Here is a 12,188-nt window from a genome sequence, read left to right as displayed (position 1 = left end):
AAATATCACAAAATATTGTGTCGATATCAAAGATAAAATATTCATGAACAAAACGAAAGGCCAAGTTTTAAAAGCTACACAACTTTTTTGGTATTTAGTTTCAGCATTGAAGCATTACAACAAACACATTGTAAGGGTAATAATAAAAAGATGTACTTGGTGAAAGCCTTATCCTTAGCGCATTTTAGTTATGAGATTTATGATTTACTCATAACAATGGCAATAACCATGGCAACTCTATCTTACCCTCCCCCATTTATCTAAGTTAATAAAATCTTCAAAAGTTTTATATAAAAATTGTTAAGACTTTAATTTAATATATAGTGCTTTAACTTTTTCTTCTTAGATTTAAGACACAGATAGATTTAAATATTTTCACGTGTTACTGTATTTGTTAAGCTTGCTGGTACATTTTTATATATTGTGGCTTTTAAAAGTTTTTTTTTGACTGGGATGAGCATTTTTTATCTCCTGTTCCAGAGATAAGTTTACATTTAAACAGAGATATGAAGAGATGATAAAAAAACTTAAAAAAAAGTAGACTAAACATTATGAAACAACATTCATAATACCATGATTAGAGAACATCTACTTACTCCATAGCTAACGATGAGTTATTGCCTTAAGTTATAGAAAGTATTGCTAAAAAGATTTTTAATTCTAAACTTTAAAATTATATTGACAAAATTATATTTATAAAATTATATTTTTTAAAATTGACAAGTCAAAAGTTTCAAAGTGTTATAAAAATAATAATACTAGTGATATTTATTTATTATTTATTTATTTCGTTACTGTTAGAAACCTAGTACACCAAGTTATCTTGGGCTCCTTATTTTAGATTTTTCTTAATTTTAGTTTCCTTCATATAATCATTTATAAAAATAGTGTCTCAGTACGACCCATACTGCCCAACATTTTCAATTAAATATTTTTTTTTAATTTGATTTGTGTTGATAAATGTAGTGTTTATGTATTACAGTTCAGGGCCGACAACACCCGGGAGGCCAGGGAACACCTGCTCCCCCCCCCCCCCACTATATTTCTAAAAGACCTTTTTTTCTTTTTTTAGAAAACTCTTAATATAAAGGATATTTTTTTTGAAATTGACAATTGTGCCCCTCTACACCTGTGTTGTCGGCCTTGCAGTTCCTTTGCTATTAAATGTCTTAATCCAATTTTTATCTTATTTTCAGGGTCACCAGTCAAGCTTTTTATATTTTCATAATTTATTCCGTTTGCATACTTGATATTCCAGTTAATATTTTTTTCTTCTTAATTCAATACTTTGTATAAAAAGAAATTGTAAATTATTAATTAATCTTTTTCTATTTTTCAAAGGAACCACGCTGTACACTCTATTTATTAGTTTTCGTATCAACTGAACCACGCTGTATTAAATAGATTCAAGATTAAAGAGCTTTTCATTTCCCATTATTATAAAATTAGAAAGCTTTTTATTTTTATTAAAGAACTTTTAAAACACTTTAAAACGGAACACAAAAATTATTTATAAATCTATTTAGAGGTCATTTATGTGCCGCTTGGGTGCCTAGCGGCACATAAACGATTTTTTATTCCATTTTTTGCTTTCTAAAAACGTTTTTTATAAAAAAACTCAACTATAAGTTTATAATAAAAATTTATTTACTTTAAGTAAGCAAAAGTCAATTTATTTATTACTTATTATGAATAATTTATAACTATTAAATTTATTTTATAAATAGTTTATATGAAGAATAATATTAGTTTGATGCTCCAAATAACAATCTTATTTATTTTTTTTGGAATCGGTTTGATTTTGTTGTTCGATTAACAATCTTATTTATTTTATTTGGAATTGGTTCGATTTTGTTTGGAATTGATTCAGTTTGATTTCGCTTGATTTTTTTTTGTTACTGAATGATGATTTTTACATGGCAACAAAAACAACGCTCGATGAAGCTTACTACGACTCTTCGAAAACTTGATTCATGATACCATGATCTTTTTGAATACCTTGAATAATTTGTTAATATCATGAAAATTTAAATGTAAAAATAATTATAAAAAAGTTAACTATTAATCAAGTACATACCTTCTTGAGCTGTATTATACGAAGGTGGTAACTGTTGCGAGACCTTTCTTCTGTCAATTGGGGATACATTAGTCTAAAAAGGAAAACTTATTTACAAACAATATATATATAAAAAAGAGAGTAGTATATCTAAATAAAAGTAAATTGTTATAAATAACGTATAGATTGTAAATTTAAAGTTAGCAAAACGTTGCAAAAAAATTGCGATGATTGAAGCAAACATTGATTCCTGGAAAACAGATTCCTGGAAACAAGAGACCATAAAAGTTTTCTCCCCCCGCCTCCTGCCTCAAAAGTGAGAGTGAGCAATAAGCTGATAAAATACTTTTTGTATTATTCTCAACTTGACTTAAAATTTTTAACCCCCTCAATTCGAGGGGGATTTAATTTTTATATGGTCATAATTTTCAAACGCTGAATTTTTTTTTTTTTTTCAATTCATCAAAAAGAAAACAAATACAATAAATCTATTTATAGATTGATGAAGATGTGCTACACCAGGCCCCCTATGTTGATGAAAATAAAAATCAGACGCTACAGCCAAAACAGTCTCTAAAAGTTGCTGTGTTATGCTGTTGAAAGCATTAATTGATAGAGCAAAATATTATGCTTTGAAATTTAAAACTTATTCAGGAATATAAACCTAGTTGACAATAGTGCAAAAAATATTTTATCAAGTTGTTACTCTCACTTTTGAGGGAGAGGGGTGTAATAGTCTTGCATATCATGGTAAAGCACAAACTAAAATAAAAATTTTCAAATTTGAAACTACTTGAAAAGTATATTCAATATTCAATAGCAGAGCATCAAAGCGGAAGTTTTGACATCAAATATTTAAATATTCAATGAGTTTTGATATCATATAATTAATATGCTTTGATATCAAATATTCATTAAGTTTTGATACCAGATATTCAATAGCAGAGTATCAATACGGAGGTTTTACATGGCTAACAATTTGACAAACAATTTATAAATAACAAATGATTAACTGACAATTTTTCTGATAATCTAAGATTTTTTAGGTACAACAAAGAGTTTATTTTGTAAAAGTATTAACCTTGAAATTTAAATTTACAATATCTGTAAATCTTAAAATATCTGTATGTTTTTTTCATAATAAGTAAAATAGATGCATAGTAATTTTTTATAAGAAAAATATTTTTTTTGTTGATCTAATTAATAAACTTGCACCTTTTCGAAATGACAGGGTTGTCGCCTTCTATAGTTTTATGTCTTTTTAAGAGATTTTATCTTTTGAAAAAGTGTAAAAATTGATATAAAAAATGCTCATACTAGTCAAAATTTAAACTATGCCCAAAGCTCTTTACTTTAAATATATTAATACATACATACATACATACATACACATACATACATACATACATACATACATACATACATACATACATACATACATACATACATACATACATACATACATACATACATACATACATACATACATACATACATACATACATACATACATACATACATACATACATACATACATACATACATACATACATACATACATACATACATACATACATACATACATACATACATACATACATACATACATACATACATACATACATACATACATACATACATACATACATACATACATTGCAAACTTTTTATCCTAGATTTTTATGGTTTGCATTGTTTAACAACCTTCCATCTGACAAAAGGTGTAAAGTTTTTTTCTTTTAATTTCCATACTTCTTTAGATAGCTCTGTATCATTCTTATATCTAATTGCATTAAAGGATTTTTAGTGGTTTGCATACCGATTTTTTAAAAGATGTTTCGCTGAGTCCAAAATACACTTTTTTTTGTATTCCGGATTGTTTGAATAAATGGTGGCCTGATAAACAATGTTGTTAGAAAGACAATGGTTGTTCATCGGACATTTGGATTTGTTAATGCAGTTGCATGTCTTTTCACTTATTTTTGTCTCCTTATGTAAAGTGTTTTTATTGTGAGAGTTGATAATGGATTTTATGTTTGGCATGCAGAAGTAACTAATTTTAATTGTGTTTCTATTAAATATTTTACGAAGTCTGTGGTTAACTTGAAAGTAGAGGTCAATGAGGTTCAAAAAACATGTACCTATTTCTGTTACAACATTTGCGCTGAAAGGAGGATTATTATCTTGCGTTTATGATTGCTATTTGTTGATTTTTTACTTGGATGGTATGCAAGTTCGTAATTGTACCCTGATTTTTTTTAGGAATAGAAATAATTTTTATTACACTCGGTGGATGATTAGAACTAGTATGTATATAATTCAGTATATCATCTGGTTTGCGGTATGGCTAAACCACCGTTAAGATTTAGCGTTAAATCGAGGTAGTAAACTATTTTCAAATTACATTTAATAGAGATTATAAGATTGTTATTTTTAAAAATTTGCATAAAATATTTCTTCATCCTCACCATTTCCTTACCACTTCTGTTCCTAAATATAGTTAATCCATCATCTCGATATATACCGAAACTACTTTTATCATAAAACTTCGAGATTTAATGAAAAATAAAAATCCCAACTAATTCACAAATCTTCGCGCAATCAAAGGCCCTTATATTAATCTCGAATAGTTCTCCCTTTTTTTTTAATCCAAGCAGTACCACTGCTAAAAAATAATGATTTTCTTGCATGGTGTATGAATCTCTTTTGTTCACTATTTATTGTTAAATGTTGTTCTGCAAAAGTTATTGCATTTTTTAGTAGGTTTTTTTTTCACAAATCAAAGGATAAAAATCAATTATATCAACTACTAAGAACTTACAGAATTGCTTTTCTTTTATGGTTTGAAACCAATGTATAACATTTTGAGTATTTTGCCATTGGTTCAAAAATAGTTTTTTTCTCAGCTTGGAATTAAAGTTGGATAAAATAGATTTTGAAATTCTTTTAATCTCATTTTTAGCAGGATTAATAATTCTAACAGTTAGTTTATCTAGGAAGTTCTCTTTATGGTCTTTAAGAGTTATGAAACAATCTGCAGTACCGTTAATTTCAATTTTATTGTATATATTATGGGTAATTAAGATTATTTTACCTTGTTTATTTATTTGATCCTTGAGTTTAGAGTCAGCTTTTGTATTTGTGGAAGTAATTTTTAATTTTGTAATATATGGCTGACGATTACCGTTAGGCTTGAAACTTAAAGTTCCATAAAAAAAGATTTTTCTTTTTCGTTTTTAATATATATATATATATATATATATATATATATATATATATATATATATATATATATATATATATATATATATATATATGTATATATATATATATATATATATATATATATATATATATATATATATATATATTTATATATATATATATATATACATATATATATATATATATAATATATATATATATTATATATATATATATATTTTATAATGCCTAGTGCCTATTGTGTCTATTGCATAATTTTATTTTCATTTTATCGTAATATAATATTGTTGTACTACCGTAGTATAATATTATATAATATAGTATTATTATTAATTTTTTTTTCTTTCAATTTTTTTTGTTTTGTTTTTAAGTGTCCCAAGATGTCAAAGAGCACAACATAAGAGCAACAGTAACTAGAAAGTTCATGGCTCCTTCCTTACTGATGACGCGAAAAATGCCCATAGCTCGTTTTTCGCCTAATTTTGATGGATTCTATTTACTTTTGTGTTCTTAATCGTTAGCTGAGAAAGTTAAAACGACAAGTTATTGGAAATAAAACAATGAAATATTTTTTCGGACATAAAATATTGAAATGAAATAAAGAATATTTAATTTTACTGATATTTTAGAAAATTTGTTTGCACCAATCATTAAGATTTTCTAGTTTACTTTCTAGTTTATTGTATAGAAAATAATGGTTTGAATAAGCAAGGCCTGAATTTAAGATAGCTATGCTGTTACTTAAGGTATTTGTATCAAGATTTCAACATTCTGAAAAAAGTATTCTCATATAAGCAAAATGATCATAAAAATTTTAAAAAAAGTTCATGAAATTTTAGTAGTTTGCAGAATCATTTTTGAGTAGTTTACAGAATCATTTTTGTGTGAGAAAAGACTTAAATTTATATTTTATTAAATATAAATTTAATAAATTAAAGTAAATAGCATTATAAACAAATTAAATAAACGATAAATATTACCTTCCATTTTTTCCGTTTGGAAACAAAAACGACGATAATAATAACAATGCATGCGACAGCTATAATAATTGGCACAACAATTGCAGTATAAGAACGACCATCAGATCCGCCATGTTTGAATGTTTCGTTATTTACAAACAATTTTATTCCATCAATTAAAAATGAATCTTGGTCAGGTTTTACTGAATCGTTGTTTATTTTCACATTTAAATTTCCGTTAGTTATGAAACTAATGATCAAGTTTTTATACTCTTCGTGAGCAGATTCTGATCCTGTCGTTTGGATAACAACAACAATGCTTCCTATTTATAGTTTGTGACAAGAAAGTAAAAATACAATTAATAATAATTAATAGGTTTATCCCGTGTTTTCATTTTTATGCCTGCAATAAAACAAATTTCAAAAAGTTCTAACCTTTAAAAATTGAACAATTGACTGACACCGATAAGTTTACAAATAACCATTGTTTGCAAAAGATATTTTGAGCTGGTAAAAAGCCACCTAAAGCAGTGATGGTTTCATCAAAATCACAATAATAAACCACTTTAAATACCTTTGTTACGTTTATTGTTGGAGCATTTGTTGATAATATCGTGTTGTACGAATGATAAAGATAAATATCTGTGGATGCAGAGAAAATGGACGATGTAAATACCATTTGATTAATTACAGATGCGATAGAAATTTCTGAAGGAGAAACCTGTTGAATTAAGTTTGAAGTTAGGTTTGTTTTACTTAAATCATTGTTCATTTGAGAATGGTTATTATTATTTAAAGAATAAACAGGCAATGTACTATATTCTATAAAAGATGATGATTTTGAGGATGTTACTGATAATGTTACATTACCAACTTTGGTATCTGAAACCTCTAAAATTGGGATTTCAGATGAAGATTTAGTGCTTGCATAATTATTTTTTATGGACCAATCACTAAATGTTGTTAAACTTTTTGAACTTATAGGTAAAAGTGTTGATGGTGGAGATAAAAAAGGTGTTGATGGTGTAGATGAAAAAAATGTTGATGGTGGAGATGAAAAAAATGTTGATGGTGTAGGTGTAGTAGACTGTGGAAAAAGAGAAAGATTAAGTGATCCTAAACTAAAAGTTGCAAATTGTATAGATAACGTTAAACTATCAACATTTGTTTCCATTTGAAGTATTTTTTTATTTAAAATCTCTGCCGTTGATGCCACTGAACTTAAGCTTAATGATAAAGTCTGCATCAAATTTATTGAGTGAACATTATTTTTAGTTTGCATTATAGTTGAGCTTGAAGCACCACTAGTATCTTGATCTACAGCTGTGACTACTTGAAATAAATTAAGTTTTGTAAATGCGCTGCTTTTATTAATATTTACTTGAGTGTTTTGTAAAATAGATTGCTGAGCTGCTTGTAAAGTCATTGTGTTTGAAACATCTGAATGGGTAAGAAATGTTGAATATAATGAAAAATTAATTTCAAGCGACGTATATGTTTCAAATTCTTTTGCTTCATTATTTACTTGAGTATTTTGTAAAATAGATTGCTGAGCTGCTTGTAAAGTTATTGTGTTGGAAACATCTGAATGTGTAAGAAATGTTGAATATGATGAAAAACCAAGTTCATGCGACGTATATGTTTCAAATTCTTTTGCTTCATTATTTACTTGAGTGTTTTGCAAAATAGATTGCTGAGCTGCTTGTAAAGTCGTTGTATTGGAAACATCTGAATGTGTAAAAAATGTTGAATATGATGAAAAACCAAGTTCATACGACGTATATGTTTCAAACTCTTTTGCTTCATTATTTGCTTGAGTATTTTGCAAAATGGATTGTTGAACTGTTTCTAAAGCTGTTGTGTTTGAGACATCTGTATATGTTAGAAATGTTGAATATGATGAAAAACCAACTTCATATGATGTATAAGCTTCAAATTCACTTGTTTCGACTGAAGTGTTGTCTAAATCGATTCCATAAACATATTCTATGAACATCCATACAAAAACTAAAATTAGAAAAAATATATGCCATAAAAAATTGTTGATTGTGATATCTTATTAAAGATAAAAAAGACAAAAAATTGAAAGTAAAGTAAAAAAAGAAAAAAAGTGCGTCATGAAGAAGCATAGGCGCCCGCAGGACTTTTTGATGTTTCAGATAGAGCATTTTCACACATTGTGCAAACTTCAAACTTAAGTATGTTCGTACCTATGCCAAATGAGGAGGCCTTGCAAAAATTTGGAATGGCAGAGGCCTGGGAACAAAAAAGCCCTAAAACGCTAGCCCCATCCCTGCTCAAACGTGAGGCCACTAATGAAGTAAAATTTTCGAATTTACTATCTTAAACTAAACTTAAATTTATTGACAGATTTTAAATTTCGTACAAAAATATTGTAAATTACAAAAGTTATGACGATTCAAAATTTACACCCTTCTCATTTGGGGGGGGGGGGGGTCGGAAAATTTGCATGATTATAAATTTTTTAATTTACAATATTTTTATACAAAATTTAAAATCTGTCAATAAATTTAAATTTAGTTTAAATAGTAAAGTCGAAAATTTTACTACACTAGTTTCCTCACATTTGAGCAGGGGAGGGGCAAGCGTTTTGGGGCTTTTTTTGTTCCCAGGCCTCTGCCATTCCAAATTTTTGCGAGGCCTCCTCATTTGGCATAGGTATGAACACACTTAAGTTTGCATAATGTGTGGAAGTGTCCTATTTGAAACATCAAAAAATCCTGCGGGAGCCTATGTGAAAAAGTACAAATAAAAATAAAAAGATGAAAGTACAAAGATAAGATAAATAACAAAAAGATCATGAAAACTCAATAAATATTTACAATTTTAGAGACAATGTTAAAAATTAATTTAAAAGAAAAATCATAAACGTAATTTCAAAAATTTGAAACTAAGTTTATTAACAAGCAAAATGAAAATCTTTTTTTATTTTACTAAATGAAAAGTACCAAATAAATTGTTAAAGTTTTTTTTATTTTTATTTTTAAAATGAGATATTTAAAGTACTCCAAATAGTCTTTACGGTTTTATCTCACAGCACCACGGAATAACATTTACCTAGAAAGTTCACACTTTTTTCCTTTTAATGACGCTTATTTCCATCGAACCACGGACCTCTTGGTTCTGAGCCAAAACTCTATATACTTTGCCAATGCTGCTTAACTTTAAGATTTGTGGTTCAAATTTGTTTCGAATTTGAGCCGAACTGTTTTTTCGATGTACTTTTTTAAATGATGTTGTATCCAAATTTAAAGTTAATATGGATTGAATTACACATGATTTAAACGTAAATAGCGCATATAAGATATTTTCTTATTGGTTGAATAACTACACAATTACCCAAGCAACGCGTGATTGTTTAGTGCTTTGCCAACACGCCTCTTTTGCATTTATAAGTAACTATCTGTAACAATTATGAGTGATCGGATGTTTTTAGCCATAACTGTACAATATGCTAACATATATCTAACAAAATATACTTATTGCTAACTACTCCTTAGTTAATGTAGCAAGCAATTATCGTGGTCAAATTGTTATCGCATTGTTGAGAATGTTTCCAGCTTATCGCAAGCCAATAATACCGAGTTTATAAACAGCGTTTAATTTCATTATTAATCATTAATTAGCTGTCAATAGGATAATTAATGAGATGATATTATTCTATGAGATGATATTTGAGATAGCTATCAATAGGATAATTAATGAGATTATCAATAGGATAATCTCATAAAAATTTCAAAATAGTTAATTTTGATTCTCTAGCACTTTTTCTTTCATTCGCTAGTATTTTTTACTTATATATAGATTGTATAATTTGCCAATACGGAGGGGGGAAAGGAGACATTAAAGATCTTATATATAGCTTAGAAAAGAAAGTGAAAATGGACCATTAAGGCAATAACGAGTTTGAAATTTATTTTGCTAGAGACTCTAGATAACTGCATGTTTCTATCAGCAAATATGCTAATTAAAATACGAATATTTGTAGCTTCAGTGTTAAAAAAAAAAAAAAAAAATTTTGATTCCATTACTCAATTATCTGACTTGAATTATATTCTATTTGATTATTTCGTCTTTTATACAATTTCTTTATTCTATATTCTTGTTTAGTACAAATTATATTGTACTTATCTTAGTTGGACAACTTACATTATATTTGTCTCATTCAGACATATAAATTTTATACGTCTAAATAAAGTTCATACGTAGTTCATATAATTTTATGTAAAAAAGATTTGGAAACGAGTACCTGGAGCGAATAAATTTGAATCTTAAAGAAAGATTTAATAATTTAATAAAGTTACAATATACTTTATTAAATTGTACAATACAAAGGTATTTAAGGGCTCATAGAAAGGACTGTTATAATAAACACATCGTTCTCAACTTCTTTTAAACCCTGTTTGATTAAACTTTATGTACTTTTTTACTGATAAATCCCCTTTAAAATGCTTGAGAGTGTAACCTTAATAAAGATTTTTTACTAACTTTTTTAAAGTTTAATTTACAAAACCCTTGGTAAAATTATGAAATCAGCAAAGTATATATAAATGAGAGGAAAAAAGAAAAAGAAAAGGAAAAACGAAAATCTAGACTGTACACTACAAACTGCACTCATTAAAATGCAAATAAACTTTTTTTTAAAGGGTACGTTACTGAATTTAAAAAATTATAAAATTAAAAGTAAATTCTAATTACTTACTGCTTTGAGAAAAATCCATTTTTAAAAAGAAAATCAATGCTGAGAGAAAAATAAATTAGTTGTTAATAAACAAAAAAAATCAACGGCGATATCATTAGCAACAGTGCAAGAAATAAATTCAAATCAATACTTTGATTGAAAACCAAGCAATAATTTCGAGTAAACAATTGTTATGACTTTATTAAGTTCTTATGAATAAATGAATAAGACCAATTTATTTCTGTTTAATTATGTATTATCTATGTACATTGTTAAGCTTTTTTTAGATTACATATAAACAAGACCGTACAACTTCACGACGTCGTTTATGACGGCGTTAGAAAACGTTAAATATTGCGTCTGGGAACGTAAGTTTTCTAATGCATTATTTAACGTTATATATTTTTCTGTAAATTAACGTTAATATTCAACAGAAAGACAAATATTTAAAAATATATTTTTTGATACAAAATATATGCCATTTTAAATAGTAGATATAATGTTAAAGGGTGTTATGACATTTTAAAAAGCAAGCCCAATGCATACAGATACCTCGTAACTTTTTATTGTTTTTAATGTCAGAATGACGTAGCATCCATAAACGGGTTTTTGCATTATAAATAGTTTTAAATAACCCCAAAACTTTCATATCGAGTAGCATAACTTTTCTAAAAAGTTTCCCATAATCTAGAATAATTAGAAGAAATTTACTTAAATACCTAAGTAATCTTAAAAATGCTCTTGTTATACACCTTAAACCTGTAGTTAACTGTTAGTTGTAACAGTGTAACTTTTTTTTATTATTCAAAATTAGAAAGGCTCTGAAAGTTTTTGAACAAATCAAAACATTGCCCTCTATTTCCAATACTTTTCTCATAAACGAATAGCTTTTTTTAAATAATTGAAAAAAAAATCTTGTTTTATTTTTTTAGTCACTGCTTCCGTAGTCGGCCACAAATGTTGTTAATGAGTTGCTTTTATAGCTTAAATTAATTTAGTTTCCGCTGCTAACTTTTGTTCTCTTTCTTTTTTGTTGCTATTTTTTCTATTGGTCAAACTTTCTCCCTGACCAGACTTTGACACTTAATGATGTCAAGCATTACAAAAAAGAAAAATACGAGTAACAGATCTTATTTTGTTAATAATTTTACCAAAAGGTGTTAAATCATGGTTTCATCATACAGAATGATAAAATGTAATTAAGATTTCATTAAAGAAGTGCCAAAAAACTTACAATCGAGCGGTT

The 12,188-nt window shown here is 27.1% G+C and overlaps 1 protein-coding gene across 1 annotated transcript; it reads right to left on the bottom strand.

Annotated features, from left to right (window-relative positions):
- Positions 1-1,625: 1,625 nt before the first annotated feature.
- On the bottom strand, positions 1,626-11,142 carry LOC124818692 (mucin-3A). The gene is made up of 5 exons (XM_065796373.1): positions 10,964-11,142; positions 6,676-8,247; positions 6,262-6,563; positions 2,078-2,150; positions 1,626-1,998 (listed from the first exon to the last, which is right to left on the bottom strand). Exons 1-5 carry the CDS (start codon positions 10,980-10,982, stop codon positions 1,949-1,951), a joined length of 2,016 nt encoding a protein of 671 aa, XP_065652445.1. The 5' UTR covers positions 10,983-11,142; the 3' UTR covers positions 1,626-1,948.
- Positions 11,143-12,188: the final 1,046 nt, after the last annotated feature.

The sequence above is a fragment of the Hydra vulgaris genome, chromosome 04, assembly GCF_038396675.1.
Source record: "Hydra vulgaris chromosome 04, alternate assembly HydraT2T_AEP".
Lineage (NCBI taxonomy): Eukaryota > Metazoa > Cnidaria > Hydrozoa > Anthoathecata > Hydridae > Hydra > Hydra vulgaris.
The sequence above is the reverse complement of the archived record's forward strand: the minus strand, read 5'-3'. Positions and strand labels throughout refer to the sequence as shown.